This window comes from Trichoderma aggressivum (genome assembly GCF_033847375.1).
Source record: "Trichoderma aggressivum f. europaeum strain CBS 100526 chromosome Unknown scaffold_007, whole genome shotgun sequence".
Lineage (NCBI taxonomy): Eukaryota > Fungi > Ascomycota > Sordariomycetes > Hypocreales > Hypocreaceae > Trichoderma > Trichoderma aggressivum.
Window position 1 is genome coordinate 682,685 of NW_026946373.1, and position 18,880 is coordinate 701,564.

An 18,880-nucleotide genomic window follows, 5' to 3' on the forward strand; every position below is an offset into this window, starting at 1 on the left:
TGGCAGGACCGTTAGGCTTAATCAGGCTGCAAGGCTGGTGTCGGCCGCGGATTCGGCCACAGATGGATTCCCCATTCTGCTCAGCGAATAGTCATCAAGAGATTGACAATAGTCGGTATCATATTCACGCGTCCAAGTACTTTCCAGATACAAAAGCTTTCGGCCGACATTTAATTCCAGACCTAATAGAACAACACCATATTACTTACTCCAAGACGTAAATGAGCTTGAGACCATGAAACAAGATTTTGGGCGGCTTAAGTACTAAATCGCCATTACGCCAAACCTACATTATGCCTTGACTCAATCACATATACGTTACATACGGAATGAATCGATAGTGTAGTAGGTTTAACTGAATGTTCCAAAAGGGTGCGAGTATGGATCATTTAGCCACTGTTATCTTCGTCGTCGTACATGAGCTACATATAAAGGATAAAACGTGGGCTATCTTGGATTTCAGTGATGCGATGGATGTGTTTTATCTCCATCCACAAATTGCACTCCCAATTGGTTCAACATCTCATTTCAACGTGGCCAAGTCACTTATTCTACTTCCTATTCACCAATCCGCCTTGTATTGTGGCGCTTCCGTATTGGTTGGAATTCTCTTGTGAGACACTCAGCCGCTCAAGTTGGACCAACCGATTGGAAGTACATGTACACACATCCCCGCCCTCAAAGCCCAAGGCAAATATCAGGCATGGGTTTGAACCTGGCTCCCCTATAGAACTGCCTCATCATTATACACATCGTCCAACTTATGAGGATTTTGTCACATATATAAGATCCCATGGAGGTCGACCGCTTCACCAAATATCTCGCCGCCACAGGCTTTTCAGATCGCGAAGAAGAGATCAGAACATATGTTGCACAAGGTGCCGAAGATGTACGCGCCATCATGACTTCTCCCTTCTCTTCGGATGAAGTACGAGAAATTGCAACTCGTAAGGTTCCCCCAGCCGCTCGTGGACGCCAAGTCACCGGCATCATCTGGTACCTCACTTCACTAGCGGTTGAACGCAACCAGGCTTTTCGATCTGGTGCTTTCCTCTGCCTAGATCCAGATGGCCGACTCTCTGCTTTCTTCTTGGCTATAGGCACTCCGCGAACCAGCAGTCATCTCAGGCGTCACAGCGCGCCGGGCTGTACCGGCGGTGTTGACCTTGTTGTCGATGGCGCTTTACCACCACTCGCCAATGACCACCGACACGTGCTGTTCACGGCTATTTTTAATGATAAGCACCGTGGGAGCTGTTTGTTCCTGAAACCCGAGCCGTATGGGGTCTCTGGAATTAAAGACTTTGGCCACCACGCTGATCGCTATGTCCGCTCCCTCGGACGCCGGTTCCGGTTCGGCGGCAATGAGCGTGACGGCATGCGAAAGGAGCGCATTCCGGATCGCTTGGTCAAAGCTTTTGCCGAAGCAGTGGCCCATCTTCCGGATGCCGCGAGTGCCATTGCGGATGTTGGCAAGAAAGGAGCAGGCCAAGGCATTGCCGGGATGCATTCTTATCTTACCACTAAGACGCACGACTCAAGTCTCTCCAATATTGCTATGGTGGAACTGCTGCATCAACTGGAAGCGGAGTACGACTTTGTTAGTTTCCGGTTTGGCAACGAGGTTTGCCTCGATCTCGGGCTTGAGGTGTCCAAGCCACTGCCTAAAGCTCCAGGAGTTCTCGGCCCGTCGCCGTCCCTTTCGTGGTTACAAATTGGAAACCCCAAGATTGAGATGCCTGTGATAACTACAGAAATGCTTGAGTCGGTTACTGGTCTCTGAGTCTCGTCTCTGGTCTTGCACGGGGCCTGGTCAATCTATACCATAGTTGATGCTACCACAAACTACAGGACCATTGTAACGCTATCGTCCTTGTCGATGCCGGGGTTTCTTTAGAGTCTAGAGTCTAGCAAGAAGAAACGGCAACGGCGGGTATACAAGGTCGGAGTAACTAGACTCTTATTCACAAATTCATGTCATCTCGCCCGCATCGATGTATTTCTCGTCATCTTGAGCACGGTTCGGCATCCGGCTGGTAGCATTGTGGGTCACGGATCGGACCTTAAAAGACTGGAGCTAAAGTGACTGGAATCCATAAGCTTAAAGGCAAGCTTTTAGAGGGCCTTGTTAGCTTACCTGTATGTCAATAGAACGAATCTTGAGCACGGTAGATGCTGTCTGTCGCAGAATACGTGTACCTAAACAGGTAGATTCGAGCTTCATGAATCGCTTACACATGTCCTAACATTAATTCATGCTGCAGTACACGTCATGCATTGTCGGCGTATTTATGTTCCTTTTCCTGGCGAATCCAATGGCGAGGCTGCGTTTCCTCTTAACCCTGGTCCGCTACTCTATTGTGCTTTCGTCTTCCATGCATCGTACGATGCCCATCATGGCGCCCGTCGTTTTGGCTCCTGAAATAATCCATAACATCATCTACTTCCTCACTCACGATTATCTTGTTCCTATCGATGACGAGTCGTGGGGTGTCATCCGGGGCTGTGGCCGATATGCCGCCGTCAGCCGCACCTGGCAAGACGAAATTGAACGCGAGACTTTTGCCTCATTGCGTCTTGATTTAGACGGACTCTTGCAGGCCAACTTTATCGTTACCCCTCGACGACGCCGCTTCGTTCGGACTATTAAACTTGACGTCGCACTGCCCATGTCTGGACCTGTGGGAAGCCCCGAAACGGACGAAGAGAAGCTACGAAACAACTGCAGCCTACAAGTCACCTTTGAAGCATTTTTGCGACTCATGGGTTCATGGGAAGCGACCGATGTGCACCAGGCGGGTGTTAAGCTCTATGTTGATACATCTATGCCAGACGATGCTTTCAACCGGCGACCTGTCACTCCCCAATCACGAAAAAGACAAGCGAAACTAGAGCGAAGGCGTGCCTCATCGTTGGTAGAGCTGACGGATCCCGATCGCATTGCACAATACCCACCAGTTATCGCAATTACGGAGTATAAGGGGAATAGCTCAGACCTGAATATTCACATCTCTGCAGCGGCCACCTGCGTTCTACTGGCAAAGTTACCTGCAGTGAAGGGGGCATTTATTGACTGGTGGAGGTGTAACCACTTTTCAAGGATACGGTCAGGTATATTTTATTAATGCCATCCGGGCAAATAGAGCAGCGAATGGTTCTTACTGACATGTCGAAACTAGATCTTTCCTCTGCCATATCTCGAATTAATCATCCTATAGATCATTTGAGTATATCGGACAGTAGTCTTACGTACGGTGATTGGTTTCCGTTTAACCCACCGCCTGCTTCATCAACACAAGAGGTTGATGAACTTTCCATATCTATACGAAACATGTCTCAGCGCCTCAAGAAGCTCGATATATATGATATTTCAATTAGCGATGAGTTATTCTTTCCAAGAACTCCATCTCTGGACATGATGCCAATATGGGATCGATTGGCCATGCTCAGCTTACACTATCTACCGGTCACTCATTCAGGTGAATGGCTTTTCCTACCGGACCCAGACGCATCTAGCTCTTCTGAAGAAGAACCAGACAGCGACGATTCATCATCTCGGGACGGTTGGCCGAGCGAAGAGCCGCAGCCTAAGCCAAGCATTGCAGCACCGGCCATGCAGCAGTTCTATCTCGCTGCAGCACACGCGGCTCTACAGATGCCGGCACTGAAGCAGATGAAGCTTATAGCACTGCTTGAGAGTGGCATATGCTGGCATAAATTCTGGTATCACAGTGAAGAAATGATGGCGAGAGCTCTCTGGACGAGCAGCTCAGGATTCGTCCCTGACGAGGAGGTGTTGGACCGTTGGCGAATGGTGCCGAGGAAGCATATAGAGATAGACCTTGAGGTGGAGATTTCAGAAGATGAGAACGCCTTGGAAAGTTTAGATGACGAGAATGTCGTATAGAAAAGTGATGAGATGCTTGTTGTTGATGCAGCGCTACATTTATAGCTTGATTAATAGAATAACGATGATGAGATACTCCGTAGCCCATCGTAAAAATAGAGGATTGATTAGACCACCTTCCTCACATTTGTCGTTATGTACGACACCAGACACTTTAGCAATGATATCTAAAGGTCCGTCGTTTGTGCGCTTCATGTAGCTCATGCGAGGTGCGCGACGCTCGCCCTTTACATCTGCACATCAGGATGCTGGTGAGGATCAAGCTGATTTGAGTTGCTTGCAGTACTCATATCAAGATGAATGTTTGTCCAAGCGATAGATGCTTGTGAAAAAAGGCAACGAGATGCCATGAAATGCTAACTATTCTGCCCACTACCTTTCATTGCGGACTATGCTTTAAAGTTCAATTATGCATGACAGCAACCTTTTGTCATTCTAAAGTCGCCAACGCAATCTATTTGACGTAGACTTTCTTCTTCAAAGTTAACATGGGCAAGGTGTGGGCCATTTCAAGAGTGAAGCAATGCAACGTCACAATAACGATTGACGCATAACATATACACTGCTGTCAGCTGCTGGCTGAATTCTTCAAAATGGATGATGTCAATAAGAGTATGGGTCACGAGCTCCCGTCCATGGACGCGCCCGATCTTACATATTCCCAATGGTTTGAATCACGGTGACGTCGATGCTCAACAAGAATAAATATACGTGGCGCCAAAGTCCTAGTCCTTTTGTTCTGCTTCAGTATCAGATGCATTCAAGTGGATGTGCAATATACTCATCTTTGATCAAGCAATTTTTCTCATATCCAGAATGTCTCGAAATATCTGCATCACGGCCGTGGAAGGCCAGACGGGCTTCCTCATAGCCGAACTGCTTCTGAAAGAGGGTAAATTCGCCCGCCAAATAAGCAGCCTTACCGGACTAGCATTGGATCCATCCTCTCCTCGAGCTCAGGAACTCACCGAACTTGGCGGGAAAGTTGTGCACCATCAACCAGGCCGAGAACGCGTTATGGTCAAAGCCCTCAAGGAAATTGCGTGCGATACTATCTGTTTAGTTCCACCCGCTCATCGCGACAAATTAGATATAACACTGGAACTCGCAAATGCTGCCAAGAAAGCAGGCGTTTCCAACGTTCTTCTGATTAGCTCTGCTGGCTGTGATTATGCCGACAGCAAGAAACAGCCTCGTTTGAGAGAGTTCATTGACATTGAAAGCGCGGTTCTTGCAACCAAGGGTGATGCGGAGACTCCTCTCGGTCATTCGCCCTGTGTCATTCGGTTTGTTTTCTCGATTCTTGTGGATGTTCCAGGTCAAACAGATGCTGACTATGCAAAGTGCCGGATTCTACGCAGAAAACTTGCTTCTCTATTCAGAACAGGCCAAAGCTGACGGTGTGCTTCCACTGCCCATTGGTGAAAGTCATAAATTCGCTCCTGTCGCTTTAGGCGTGAGTCTCTCAATATTCCTCTAGATTGCCGGGCACATGATTTTGATCGGTCTTTTAGGACATTGCTCATGTGGCTGCACATGTTCTTGCCGGCAAAGGCAAGCATGGGTTCGATGATAAGCACCGAGGCCAGATGATGATCGTCACAGGTAAAACAGACTCTTGGTTGTGTTTTTCAAATCGCAGTTCGCTGAAACTTATACCTAGGGCCTCAACTGTGTGCTGGGGAAGAGTTGGCCCAAGCAGCTAGTCAAGCGTTGGGGGCTCAAGTTGAGTTTGAGAACATATCCGAGTGAGTCATTTATTTTCAAGTTCAAAAGCGCTCAGTTTCCATTGACATCGGGCAAAGAAACGAAGCCAAGAGGGTGCTGGCCTCTCAAAGCGAGAGCGACGAATCGGAGAAGGAATTCATCTTGGAGTATTATAGTCTGGTTCGTGAGGGCAAGACCAACTACATTGCCACAACTGCCTTCCATGATGTTACAGGAGTACATCCCACAGAGCCTAATGAATTCTTCAAGTCTTATTCTGCTGATTTTCGACCGCGGAAAAAGGCAAAACACTAAGCTCACAATCCTTATCGCCTTGGCCTAATACGATCAATTGGTTCAATTATATCTACTCTTTTGTTTAGTGAGAAATTGACTCGGCCTATAATTCCATACCTCACAAATAATTCGAGAAACATGCTGGTGAAATCAGTTTTATCATGGCGTGGCTAGTTTTACTATTGAGAGACTGTAGTGACCTTCAGTACATCTCTCTTACTGAATTTAGAGAATACTTTTCTAATTGATGCTACTCGTAGCCAGACTAGATACAGACGCAAGAGAGCGTCGGTGAAAACGTCGCCGCTTCTCATATCTAAACAGTGCAGACGCGAGTCGCCACTCATTTGGTCTCAGTTTCTATCGTTTACCTCAAACCAACGTCACCACAAATACTACAAATCATGTAAAGCTATTTTTGCTGCCGGCAAGCTTTGAACACATCATCATTACACACTTGTACGTTTAGCCCGTGTGGTTTGCCATGTAGTGATACTGCCGTATCAAGGTCAATTGTTTTATCACCATAAGCTTCGGAATATTAAGCGCTGGCTTCTATGAACGGATGTGTCTATTGCGTAGTGCTAAAGCGCTAAATCTAAGATGTCCCCATCCTCTGCCCATCCCATCAGCCTGTGACAACTCAACTTTTCGGGAAGGTTCTCACGGCTCATCATTACGTTACGTGGCTTGGACTAGAAAGGTGAAAAAGATTGGAAGAGGGAGTTTTAGTACTAGCAAGCCGCCTCCTAATTGCCCAACTGCCGCCTTCATATGTCAAATTTTCCAAATGCCAATCTTTAGATCCCGAGCTTTATGCATTGTGAGCCCGATTGCTCGTCATATCCAACTTGGGCCATGGGAGTTTTTTTCCCCCTTGGCTACACCGCTCGTCATGTCTCGTATCAGCAATGTCAATATCAAGGGCCACTGCGAGCTGGAAGACCACTGCAGTCATCGGGTAAGAGTTATCTTATTTCTGACAAGGTTTCCGCACATGGAAAATAGGACATGCGCTTCTTGACATCAGTCCCCTAAAGTACTGCGAGTTTTTGAATATCATAGTTTAACATGTAGTTATCCGTAGCTACGCTACTCTTGCTAGATCTAGTATTTTCAAAGTAATAGTACTCTGTTGCAAGTAAGTGCTCGACTTTGCTTGTTTTCACATAAAGTCAAGTTGCAGCCATTACTTATTCATAGATTGTGAAAAGCGCTCTCCATCAACAGCAGCTTCCACCAGGCATCAAACGACTGTATCATTGGCATCCTGTGAAGAGGCGGAGATATCGCGTATTTCTGCCGCACTATATCCATCAAAGAGACTTTAGGCTATAGACTTTCGCAGATTTTAAAACCCTTACACCAAATTCAACTGAAATCCTTTACATTGTTTCTGCCCAGTAAACCGATATGCATGCTTAGTTAACATTCTCTACGGTAATCTGCCTCATCAAGTCATGATTCTTTGAGTAGTCAATAGTCACATCGACAATGCAGACTCCATCATAGCTCAATGCTTCTTTAACCACAGCATCGAGTTCTTTAGAGTTGTTGGCACGAAGTCCCTTGGCTCCAAAGGACTCAGCAAACTTGACAAAGTCCACGCCGCCGAGGTCGACACCAGCACTTCGCCCGTATTTGTCCACCTCCTGGAATTCAACCATGTTGTATTTGCCGTCGTTCCATATAAAGTGTGTAATATTACAACCGAGCTGCATGGCCGTGGACAGCTCTTGTGAGCTGAACATGAATCCGCCATCGCCGCTAATGCTTACTACCTTTTTGGAGCACGGCGTCGGCTTCTGGCACAATGACGCGCCGATGGCCCAAGGAAGGCCAACTCCTAGAGTCTGCTGGACATTTGATGTCAAAAACGTTTTTGGCTTGTAAGAGTAGAAATAGCGTGAGAAGTAGACATATATACTGCCAACATCGCAGGTTACAACGGTGTCTTGATCGAGCAAGCTTTGCAACAGGCGAATAAAGTACAGAGGTTGGACTGGGCCATCAGTTTTCGCAAGAGCAGCTTCGGAAGACTGCCAATCCTGCTGCTCTGCGACAATTCTCTTGCCGGCGGCTGTGTCCTGCAGTCGAGCCACCTCGGTGACTCGATCAGCAATGGCATCAATGTTTGCAGTCAGGGATCCAATGACCTCTAATTTCGGCGAGTAGCATTGCACATAGTCAGCTTGAACGAAATCCAAGTGCAGTATATCCAGGTGGCAGTCTGCATTCCACTGGTCGGCATCGTATTCCGCCTGGTCATAGCCAATGGTGATAACCAAGTCTGCCTGACTGAGGAGCTTGTCCCCTGGTTGATTGTGAAACAATCCCACGCGGCCGTAAAAGAGGTGCTTGAGGTCTTTAGAGATGGCACCTGCTGCTTGAAACGTTTCAATGACAGGAACCGGATGTTTTTGAAGAAACTTGTGAATGGTTGCCACGATGTCTGCGTCAATTGCGCGTTGACCCAAGAACAAGATTGGAGCTTTGGCAGAACTAATTAGAGCTGCAGCTGTATCAAGAACCTCATTCGTAGCGGTGCCATAGCTCGGGGGAAGGTAAGCCGAAGAAGGGAACGCCGGTACAGTCGTTTTGCTCACCGAAGCCAGCATAATGTCGGCGGGAAGCGTCACAGACGTTGCTCCCCGTGGGAACGAGCTGGCAGTTCGGAAAGCGTCGAGTATAATCTCAGCAACTTGATTCTCGACGACTGCTGCGGCAGATTTCTTGGTGACGGGTGTGAGAAGCTCAACACCTCGAAGACTTTGGTGCGTGCGTTTCAATGCCTGCGCTCGCTTGACACTCCCAACGATGGCGACAACTGGGTAGCCTTCGTCATTGGCTGTCACTAATCCCGTCACCAGGTTGCTCGTGCCTGGTCCTGAAGTGGCGATGCAAACACCAGGTCGACCAGTGAGCCTTCCTATAGCTGCTGCCATGAACGCAGCATTTTGCTCGTGACGGCAGACAACCAGCTTGATCTTTGGGTGGTCGAGCAGCTCATTGAAGAGGGAATCGATCTTGGCTCCGGGAACACCAAAGACGTACTCCACCCCGGCAGCGATGAGAGAGTCGACCACAACTCGAACGGTTTCCGTCATGTTTGAAGTAGAGTGAAGTTAATTTAGCAAGTGTGATTATTCGCGTCTCCAGATGAGTTCTATTCGGAGCCTGCTGCAGAAGCTTATACGCGAGAATTGACGAAGACTATCCCGACACTAGAACGGCGAGAGAGTCAATATATGTATGTACTCTTATGGCATCGCATAACTCGTTGATGCTCACCTCCAACAATTCTTTCAGAGGTGTAAAAACCTGTGATGTGCCGTCGATAGCCTAATATCGGATATTGCGAGTCAAGAGAAGCTGGAAGATGATACCTATTTTCGGAACCCTTGCCGAGCGTGCCGAGCCGGTTGTGATAACTTCAATGTTTACGACGCCACTCGCTGTACATTTATCTTTGCGGCTTGACGTCACGACTTAGCTGCTGTTTATTCCCGTTGTATTAGCGATGAAATCTCACCAATAGGCAGATCGGTTATCTCACTCGGGTCCGAAGCCGCCGCTCCGAGCATCGGGAGATAAGGCCTTTAACATAGAGATAATAGTTGACTGTAGTTTAAATATCTCGGCCAGGATGCCATGCAGTTGAGGACCCGGCAAAGAGAGCCTATTCAATTCACCCATGACGGCATCATAGCCAGGATTTCAGGACGCCGAGATGCCAAGCTTGTTTTTTACGTGGAGACGCATTTTGCCATAGTAAAACTCTGCTCCACCGGAAACAATATCCTGCTTCGCTCCGATCTATCGGCTCCACGAATATATAGCTGTTGATCAAGACAGAAGCCGACTTGAATCGAGCATTGTCCATTCACGGTACAGTGCCGATATATGGGATGAGGAACGACGGTTTCCATCATCCAACAGACAACATTGACAACTTAGCTCTCGTCGCTAGTGATATGATTGGACACAATAGCTGGAGACGCCACCGCTATTGACATTCACCTCGCTCGTGTTTACCACGTGGTAACTCGCCGAATATACTTATTTCGCATCGCATCAGCCGCATCAAAAAGATGGCACCAAACGAATTGTTCCAGTATTCCATCGTCACGGCGTTGATGGACGGCGTGGCGGATAGTGGCCTTCCTCTATCAGACCTCCTCCCCCGCGGAGATTTCGGCCTCGGCACGTTTCGACACATGGTTGGCGAAATGATTGTTCTTGATGGCATCATTTATCAGATGAAGGCCGATGGCTCGGTGACCTCGTTCAGCCGTGACCAGCTAAACAAGGCCGTGACGCCTTTCGCCATGGTTACGCATTTCCGCCCCACGTTGGTGACAAAGGTGACGGTGAAGAGCAAGGAGGACTTTGGGAAGATGCTTACCGACCTTATGCCACAAGCCAAAAACATTTACTCGTCTATAAGGCTGGAAGGCAAATTCAAGGCTGTCGTGGTCCGAACAGTGGGTGGCCAGCAGCACCCCGGCGAGAAACTTTCCAAGTTGGCAGAATCTCAAGTGGCACATACATTTAAGGACGTCCAAGGGTCGATTGTAGGATTTCGTTCTCCTTCATATATGCAGGGCATCAGCGTTGCCGGAGACCATCTACACTTTATTTCTGCCGATAGACGCCAAGGTGGACATCTTCTCGAACTGCAGACGGATGGCGAAGCAGAACTTGCAATTGCTGCTATTCGGATCATACACACAGAGTTGCCCGCTGGTGACGACTTTATCCAGGCTACATTGCAGACGGATAGTGAAGGCATAACAAAAGCGGAGAGTTAATGTGGCATCATTGATCATTCAATACACACATCCATCATATTGAGCAGTTACAACACAGTCAGACTTTGCACAGAAATCAGCATGTAACGAATAGCAATTGTCTTGTCGTATCAAGAGAGGGAAGACAATACGATCTACAAGGAGAGCACACAAGAATGAGATCTAAAGTGTGGGGCTTATTCCAGCGATGTTTTCTATATAAGCCGGCAATACAGGGGCTTTCTAAGATGTTGGCGTCTTTTTGAAGAAGAGGAAACTCTATCAAGTTAGAGGAGATGACGAAAATCCAAGAGATAATTTGTCCTTTGAATGTCTCAAAACACGTTTGGCCACTAACCTATACCTATTCTTAACGATATACCCTAGATTAGGGTCCTTTTTCATAACCGTATCGTACATGCCCCTTGGAGACCATCAAGTGGATGACGCGCTTTAGCTGACTTGGACCTACAAATAACCCGCTATACTGGAAACTGCATGTAAGACCCGGCATTTTCTGTCAATTCCCTCGGCAAAGTCAGAGGATAAGCTTAATCAAAGCCACTAACGCGTAATGCGAAAGTCCGAAGGACTTTGGAATCAACATCCCACCGGATGGCCACGATGATCCACTCATCAGCACAGAATGCCTTGCCAACTGCTGTCCACTTTTACTAGAGTAAAGGTCATTACGGAAGTTTGTGGGAGAACAGTATATAAAAAACTTCATTTAATCTACAAACGCGCGCGTAACATGCAGCTGGAATCATATCCCACCGGATGGCCAGTTTGCATGATCGGCGTCAGCATTAAACCAGTCCTATGGATCTAATTCAACATTACGGTGAGGATAACCTTGCCAATGCCTTGCTTCTTCCTTCCTTTCTTTATTTTTCAGCACGAGAAAAGCATCCACAGTTGGATAAGGGGTGGTTTCTTTTCCAGCTATAAGAATGACCTATATCTCCTTCTCTACGACTTCGAATTCCCTTCTATTTTACCCTATCAAGTGGCTTCATAGTCTTTACGACTCAGAAACCAAGCATATTTCCTTCAGTTGTCCTCAAGATTTGATTTTCTCAACAGAGAGATAATCCTAATGGCGAAGAGCTTGGTTGTTGCCACGCTGATGTGGCTCACTTTGGCCCATCCACATGAATCCCGAGGCCCTGCCAAACTCCCTAGCCCCCTCAAGATTATTGATGATTCTATTAAAGCTCTGGGCGGCCTAAACGCTCTCCGTGGACTGAGGGGGGTTACATACGAATCGGCCGAGTATGTATTCACCCCCTATCACTTGATGTGTCAATATGCTAATACTGTCAAAGTATCTTCCATACGAGCACTTTAATGCAAAACTACAAGCTCTTCACGACCGATCGCTATATTGTCAACTTGGGTTCCCAGAATCTGTCCTTCTCTTTCTCTGAAAATACCTTTCAACACAGGATTGACAGGGTTTTCCAACACTCAGGTCAGCAACTACTTCATTGCTCGCTATATTTGGGCCAAGGACTAATACCCCAGCAGACTACTTCTTCTTCGCCAACCCAACTCTCCCGCCCGGTCATTTTTCGCTTGTCATGCAAAACGGAACGGAAAATGGGTTCGCATGCTACGTCGATGGAAACAATAACGCATTCATTGCGCCTGATCAAGTGGCTGGTTATGCCGACTGTAAGTAAATTTACTCGTTGTAACAAAACTATTCACTGACACACAACAGCTGCACTTACAGATTATCTGCTATTCCAAGCCAACAAGTTTTCCCCAAAACTTTTACTAGATGTATGTTACACATCCTCTGATTTTCGCTTGCGCCGTGGCTAATGACAACATAGATCCGAAGTCATAAAATTGCTACACAGATTGTGGAGTTGAACAAGGTCGAGAATCTCGCCGTCCACGACTTCGATCTTAACATCACCGTAATCTTCGATGGTTATACACATTACCCGAAAATCATAAGATCATTTGAAGATCACGCGATATTCGGAATAACCACACAGGATCTTGAGCTCTCAAACTATGCTGAGGTTTCGGGCATTCAGTTTCCCCACCGTCGAATGGTATTATACAACGGAAGCGCAATTCTCGAAGACACAACCGTGTCGCGAGTTTCCGTAAACCCGACATTTTCCCCAGGCTTTTTCGATGGACTCGCAGCGAATGAAACCGAAACTCGGTCTGCTCCCCCGAAGAGGATTGCTGGGTATACGCATGCTGAAATTGGAGAATACTGGTACAACACTTTCTGGGGAGGCGAGTATACGGGGACATACAACAACCTGAGTGTCGTTCAACCAGCCTCCGATCTGCCCCACGTTCACAAGTTACTGTTCCTAGACCAGACAAACTTGGAACAGCTTGTGCTTGAGTTTGATGATTCCATCATTGTTTTTGAAGCACCTCCCCATCAGACTGATTTGGTGATCCAATGGGTCAACGAGACGCTGAAGAGGCCTATCACCCATTTCTGGGTAAGTTGTCGAAATCACATACTGTTAACAGAGACAATTGCTAACCAAGTATATATAGCCTTCGCATCATCACCATGACCACAACTACGAAGTTCGCAAATACGTTGAGTTGGGCGCCAAGATTATTGTTCCCGAAGTCTCTGCGCCTTACTGGAAACAGATCCCGAATGCCAAGTTGATAACCTTCAAGTATGTATCCAGTAGTTTGTTGTATACGGCGTGTATTAATTCGGTGCAGCGAAAACAAGCCTTACATCCATTCTGACGGCAAAATGCAAGCTCGTTTCCTGTGGAGGCCCGAAGCCGCCCATTCAGTAGATTGGACATATTCGATCATCACAACCGCTTGTCCGTCAGCTAACAGCACAATCCTGACATATGTCGCCGATGCTTGGTCCACAGCCTTTCCTTTCGATAGTGCTTTCGCTAGAAGCTGGCTGGTGCAGGCCAGCGCTGATGGATTGAGTCGTAACGCCTTGTATGCATTCATCCCTGTTTTCGTCTTCCAGTAAATTGAAGCTGACTTTTTCTACAGGGCAGTTCCAGCACATGGTCAACCAACACCGTTGGTGGAACTCATTGACGCATTGGCGTTCGACTATCCCGACCTGAAGACGACCGATTTCAAGACGGGTGGCAACATCTGCCTGAAGGCTCATCATTATTGATGGCCTTAATGGTTTCATGCAGGCTAGCCTATAGTATCGGCGCAGCTACGCTATAATTGTTGGAGTGGCAAAAATACGGTGAGTTTTTACATTAAGATGTATGTAGTATCTAGTTTCGTGTTAATAGTTAGATGGTACACATGTAGGTTGGTAGAAATGGATTGATTATATCTCTAATCTAACCTGACGCCCTCTGTTTTATTTTTCGGGGGTTTGCTACATACATGTAATCAGCACCTCAATCTGCACGGCTATAGCCTTCCGCGCGTTAGTTTCACAGCGACTGAGCAGATCTGACTAGACGTTGGCAGGACCGAGGTAAATATAGTACATCTTCTATTTTATAACTGAGACTATCAAAATCTTAAACATAAATACTAATTGAATCCTACTAATAGGGCATCAATCTCTAATTGCGAATGACAAAAATCTGCTCTCGACATATGCATAGTTTCAACCTTATAGGCCGCTCCTAATCCTTGTCTAGGTGTGTTGTAAGCGCTTTCTGCCTAACAAAGAGGGCGGGATTTTTGTACAATCCTGCAATCACAGTATCATCATATTTCATGCAAGCGAACAGAGAAGGCGAAAAGTCTAGAATGTTGTCCATCAGGGGAAACGAAATTCGAGAGTCTGGCGTCGATCACCGGTATGAGCCTCTAAAAAATGGCGCATCAATCCGACTGTTGTATCTACATCCGGACTCATTTCATCAGCTGCCTATTAAGGTTTCCCTGCAGGAATTCCCCATCGATGCATGTCCAAGTTTTGGGGCGCTGTCTTATACATGGGCGACTGAAGATGGGGTTGCCTCTCTGTCCCGAGAATTGCTCTGCAACGGAGCTTCTCTCAAGATAACCGAAAACTGCGAGGCTGCACTGAAAAGACTGCGGCAACCGGCGAAAGACCAGGTCCTTTGGGTTGATGCAGTCTGTATCGATCAATCTAATATTGAGGAAAGGAGTCACCAGATTGGCTTAATGCGTCAGATCTACACCCAGGCAACCTGGGTAGCCTTGTGGGTGGGCGAGTCATCTTCAGCTGTGGACGAAGAATCCGGGAAACCACTGTCGGACCTCGGCATGGACTATATCCACGATTTTGCTGTTGAGATTGCGGAAAGAAAGAACTCGGGTCAGGATCCTTGTGAGGGGCCGCTCTATCAAGAGTTCATCAAAGATCGACAGGCATTCCAGCATTCTAATAGCGAAGTCTTTACGCCTCGGGTGCGCGGCCTATGGGATGTATTCCACCGTAAGTGGTGGGACAGGCTATGGGTTATTCAAGAAGTCGCCTTATCCAAAGAGCCTACACTCGTCTGCGGTGGCAAGGGAGAAAGCTTCCACAACCTCCAGATTGTCATTGAGGCCCTCATTAGTTCAGAACAACCTGTCGAAGTGATGGAGTTTAACACGCTATTCATCGCATCTACCTTTCACCAATTTCATGTACGAAATATGATTAAAACTGGTGGGATGAGTCAAGTATCACCCCCCGGGGACAAGGCGCTCCGAATCTTGAATGCTACCCGCAACGCCAAAGCCACGGACCCGCGAGACAAGATATATGGAATCCTTGGCTTCTTTGGTGCCTCAGGAGAAGACGCTGAGAATATATTTCCGGCACCAGATTACAAAAAGACACCTGCTGAGCTGTATGCAGATGTATCGCGAGCCATAATCATCAATACTGGAAAGTTGGACGTCTTGAGCTCGTGTTACGGATTCATCAAGTCGAGTGTTCCTGACCTACCGTCGTGGGCAGCCTCGTGGAACGACACTCCTTTAAAATACTTTGACGATGAGATTTTCAATGCCGCAGGGGATTCCTCTGTCATTCATGAAGACTTTGGCGACAAATTGCTCTTGCGGCTTAAAGGCAGCAAAGTTGACACTCTGAAGCTCACAGGCAAGTTGCCTGAGTCTATAGGGTATAGTAACGGGGCCTATGTCGAGTTATGGCGCTACTGGTGGAAATTTGCGTCAGATTTAAAGACATACCCAACTGGAGACACTGTTTCGGACGTTTTTCAAGATACGCTTTGCTGGGGAACCACTCTCGACTATCACAGAGCACCACTGGAGGAATACAAGGAGACCTTTGCGGCCTGGCTTCAAGTTGTGACAGGATTGGACGACACGGATACTGCTGCCAAGAATATCTTCAATGGCAAAGAGCCATACAAGTACGCTCATAGAGCTAGTTCAATCACTTGGGGGCGCAACATGGGGATAACGGACAAAGGGTATTTAGCCATGATGCCCATGACGACCAAAGTCGGAGATGAAATCGTTATCTTCCAGGGAGCCAAATTACCCTTTGTCATCCGAACTGAAGGCGGCAAATCTAAGCTTGGGGGGCCATGTTACATTCGCGGTATGATGGATGGAGAGTTTTCTATAAAGGAGGACACGCAAGCGACAGACGAGCTAGAATGGTTCACATTATGGTAATGTATTTTCTATATACAAGCGCGGGACATTGATAAGCGCTTCAAATTCTTTTATGCAAGCTCAAATACGATAGTGTCCACAGCAAGATCTGTGTTGATGGTTGGGCCTTCGCCAATGGGCTCAATGGCAAGGGCCTCAATAAGAACGGAAGTAGCAGGGGCACCAGTAGTTTCAATGTGATACGGACCGAATCCATCTTCAAGAGTGTGGAAAACATATAGCTCTTGCTCTCCTCCGGACAGAGTGGTCTGAATCTCCACAGTGGTGTTCAAGAAAAGCTCGCTGTCGTAGAAGATAAGATCAACATCAAAGGAAGACTTGATAATCTTTTGTGACCCTTGAACTGTGAATTTGAGCTTTCCATTGCTGTTGTAGACAACATTGGAGCCAGAGGTAGACCACGAGGGGTAAGGGCGAGTCTCCTCTTCAGTTGGGCAGTTGGGTGTCGCCGTGCTGTTCAAAATGCCGACTCCGCCGCCACCGGTAATGAGAAAGCCCTAAGCGTCGACAATTAGCTCATCAATGGATACAGCAAGTGGCTATTAGTAGTGGCAACTTACGTTGTAGGCTGTCTTCTGGTTCAAAGCGGTCTGGCCGCACTGCCTGGCGTTGGAGACGGCAACATCGTCAAACTATGGGAAATTAGCCATCTTCTTCCTAAAGGCTACATGTACACTCGCAACTCACATTCAAAGTGACTGTAGCAGCAGAAACTCCGAGAGCGGCGGCGGCAGCAGCCAGCATGACGCGAGACAGAACAGCCATTGTGGATGTTATTGGAATTGTAAACGTTGGAATCTGTAGAACTGAGTTGCTGAACTGGTGTTGAACTGGTGAGTTATTCTATTCATCAAAAGAGAGAGACCATCGTTTTATATAGAAGTCTTTTACCAACAGTGAACACACTTTCTCTCAGCTTCAACAACTGCTTCTTGGATCGGCACAATATACAATCCGATGCATCAATGTGGAGTCCGATTCACGCAAGGGGTCTCTTTCTTAAACAAGCAATGATCTGTTGCTGTATTATTTCTCTTCGATTATGCTACGGGATAGAATGGGGGAATGCTAATCCTGGCAACTATAGGTGAGCACGGCAATAGGTATACCAAAGACGAATAGTTACTCCGCATAAAACCTTTTGCCTCATCTTTTGATCGGTTCAATTACCCCCTGAGGAATGGCTGGCAGGAGGGGAGATGGTTGACGGTAGCATGGGTGTAACTCGTGTCAGATTGACGCCCGTGGACCCCATTCCTCCATGGAAACGGAGAAATAAAACTAGATGAGCTCCGCTGGGGAGCTTACTTTTACAGCTTAGTGACTCTTTCGGCTACCTTGATGCCATTACAGACGCATATACAAGTATAAGGTTAATATTAATGTTTTAGACAGGTTGACATCCTATTGCCGGCCCGGAGGTGCATCTTTTGTTTGTTTAACTGTGGCTAGTTTATTGAATACTAGGTTTATTGTTTTTAGGCTGAATAGTCGTGCAAAACTCCTTGCCCAATTATACCTGATTGCGCTGTTCCTTCGGACGCTGCGCTGTCATATACATTAAGTAAAACAAACCGTGGTGCGAGGCTAGGGATGTCCGAAGTTGTACTCAAGGATGTCCGACTAATTAGGCTCCGTTCGGACTGGGGTCATTTTGACAGAATACTTCCCGTATTTGGTAGCCGATTGTAACTGCTACCCTGGGATTCAAGACTATGTTTCTTCAGTCTGTTACGCCTACTATTAGAAGGTGGTACTAATATAGTTGTTGAATTCCGGCGACGAGTTCCGCCGCTCATCTCACCGCACTTCTTGATGGCTCACCTTTCTCGCATCAACGAGGTCGAATTTGGTATGCAATACGCCATATTCTCGGACTTGGAGTTGCACCGATTGAAGCACGCGATAGAACTTCTCTTTGATACAAACTCTCAAAAATCCAACCGTGCGCTGATGAAACATAAGCCCCAACAGCCCCCTCAGGCTTTCGGCCATTTTGCATTTCAACATGCGCTTCTCGGGGTTATAGTTTTCAAAGAAAAGTCACTTTTTTCTTTGTCAAGCAAAATTTTCAATGCAAAGGGAGAAAATACTATAATCAAAGCAAATTAATTGCATGGTGTCCTATAGCTGCCAAAGAATCACACCAAAAGTCAGTTCTATTCCGCTCTAATCCATTCATATAAACTACTGCATTGAGCCCAGGAAAGGGCGCCTCAAAAGATCTAGTGCTGATGGACGCTCTTCGGGGTCGATCTTCATCAATAATTTCATAAATGAGACGAAACGCTTCCTTAGAGTCCGGCTCAGGCCAGGTGTGAAAGCTTCAGACATTAAGCCAGGACAGTTGAAGAGTATTGCGTCTTTGATACGTCCCTCATCGTCAAACAGATCGCGTATAAGATCCCGGTTCCCCTTCTTAAGTTACTTCTTGGGGAACGGCCCAAAAAGGTCAATCAACCAGGTGTTCTTTAGGCTCGTAATATCCGTCCGGGGGAACTCTGCCGTCAAACATCCGAACAGCGCGAAAGACTTCAAGCAGCACAGCATCAAAGCTCCACCAATCCGTAGACGCGTC

General features: G+C 47.0%; 8 protein-coding genes across 8 annotated transcripts; 6 read left to right on the forward strand and 2 right to left on the reverse strand.

Moving 5' to 3' along the window:
- Positions 1 to 793: 793 nt before the first annotated feature.
- Positions 794 to 1,783, forward strand: Triagg1_2772 (uncharacterized protein; the record flags this gene model as incomplete). The annotated part of the gene is made up of 1 exon (XM_062896990.1): positions 794 to 1,783. One exon carries the CDS (start codon positions 794 to 796, stop codon positions 1,781 to 1,783), a length of 990 nt encoding a protein of 329 aa, XP_062758389.1.
- Positions 1,784 to 2,255: 472 nt separating this feature from the next.
- Positions 2,256 to 3,907, forward strand: Triagg1_2773 (uncharacterized protein; the record flags this gene model as incomplete). Its single annotated transcript, XM_062896991.1, has 2 exons — positions 2,256 to 3,084; positions 3,219 to 3,907. 2 exons carry the CDS (start codon positions 2,256 to 2,258, stop codon positions 3,905 to 3,907), a joined length of 1,518 nt encoding a protein of 505 aa, XP_062758390.1.
- Positions 3,908 to 4,723: 816 nt separating this feature from the next.
- Positions 4,724 to 5,929, forward strand: Triagg1_2774 (uncharacterized protein; the record flags this gene model as incomplete). Its single annotated transcript, XM_062896992.1, has 5 exons — positions 4,724 to 5,193; positions 5,252 to 5,363; positions 5,422 to 5,512; positions 5,571 to 5,655; positions 5,713 to 5,929. 5 exons carry the CDS (start codon positions 4,724 to 4,726, stop codon positions 5,927 to 5,929), a joined length of 975 nt encoding a protein of 324 aa, XP_062758391.1.
- Positions 5,930 to 7,332: 1,403 nt separating this feature from the next.
- On the reverse strand, positions 7,333 to 9,018 carry Triagg1_2775 (uncharacterized protein; the record flags this gene model as incomplete). Its single annotated transcript, XM_062896993.1, has 1 exon — positions 7,333 to 9,018. One exon carries the CDS (start codon positions 9,016 to 9,018, stop codon positions 7,333 to 7,335), a length of 1,686 nt encoding a protein of 561 aa, XP_062758392.1.
- A 984-nt stretch (positions 9,019 to 10,002) lies between these two features.
- Positions 10,003 to 10,722, forward strand: Triagg1_2776 (uncharacterized protein; the record flags this gene model as incomplete). The annotated part of the gene is made up of 1 exon (XM_062896994.1): positions 10,003 to 10,722. One exon carries the CDS (start codon positions 10,003 to 10,005, stop codon positions 10,720 to 10,722), a length of 720 nt encoding a protein of 239 aa, XP_062758393.1.
- Positions 10,723 to 11,800: 1,078 nt separating this feature from the next.
- Positions 11,801 to 13,849, forward strand: Triagg1_2777 (uncharacterized protein; the record flags this gene model as incomplete). The annotated part of the gene is made up of 8 exons (XM_062896995.1): positions 11,801 to 11,976; positions 12,030 to 12,175; positions 12,232 to 12,378; positions 12,428 to 12,489; positions 12,543 to 13,181; positions 13,240 to 13,370; positions 13,420 to 13,659; positions 13,717 to 13,849. 8 exons carry the CDS (start codon positions 11,801 to 11,803, stop codon positions 13,847 to 13,849), a joined length of 1,674 nt encoding a protein of 557 aa, XP_062758394.1.
- A 599-nt stretch (positions 13,850 to 14,448) lies between these two features.
- Triagg1_2778 (uncharacterized protein) lies at positions 14,449 to 16,302 on the forward strand (the record flags this gene model as incomplete). The annotated part of the gene is made up of 1 exon (XM_062896996.1): positions 14,449 to 16,302. One exon carries the CDS (start codon positions 14,449 to 14,451, stop codon positions 16,300 to 16,302), a length of 1,854 nt encoding a protein of 617 aa, XP_062758395.1.
- Positions 16,303 to 16,352: 50 nt separating this feature from the next.
- Triagg1_2779 (uncharacterized protein) lies at positions 16,353 to 17,067 on the reverse strand (the record flags this gene model as incomplete). Its single annotated transcript, XM_062896998.1, has 3 exons — positions 16,353 to 16,799; positions 16,863 to 16,934; positions 16,990 to 17,067. The coding sequence occupies 3 exons, from the start codon at positions 17,065 to 17,067 to the stop codon at positions 16,353 to 16,355; spliced, it is 597 nt and encodes a 198-aa protein (XP_062758396.1).
- Between the last annotated feature and the right edge of the window lie 1,813 nt (positions 17,068 to 18,880).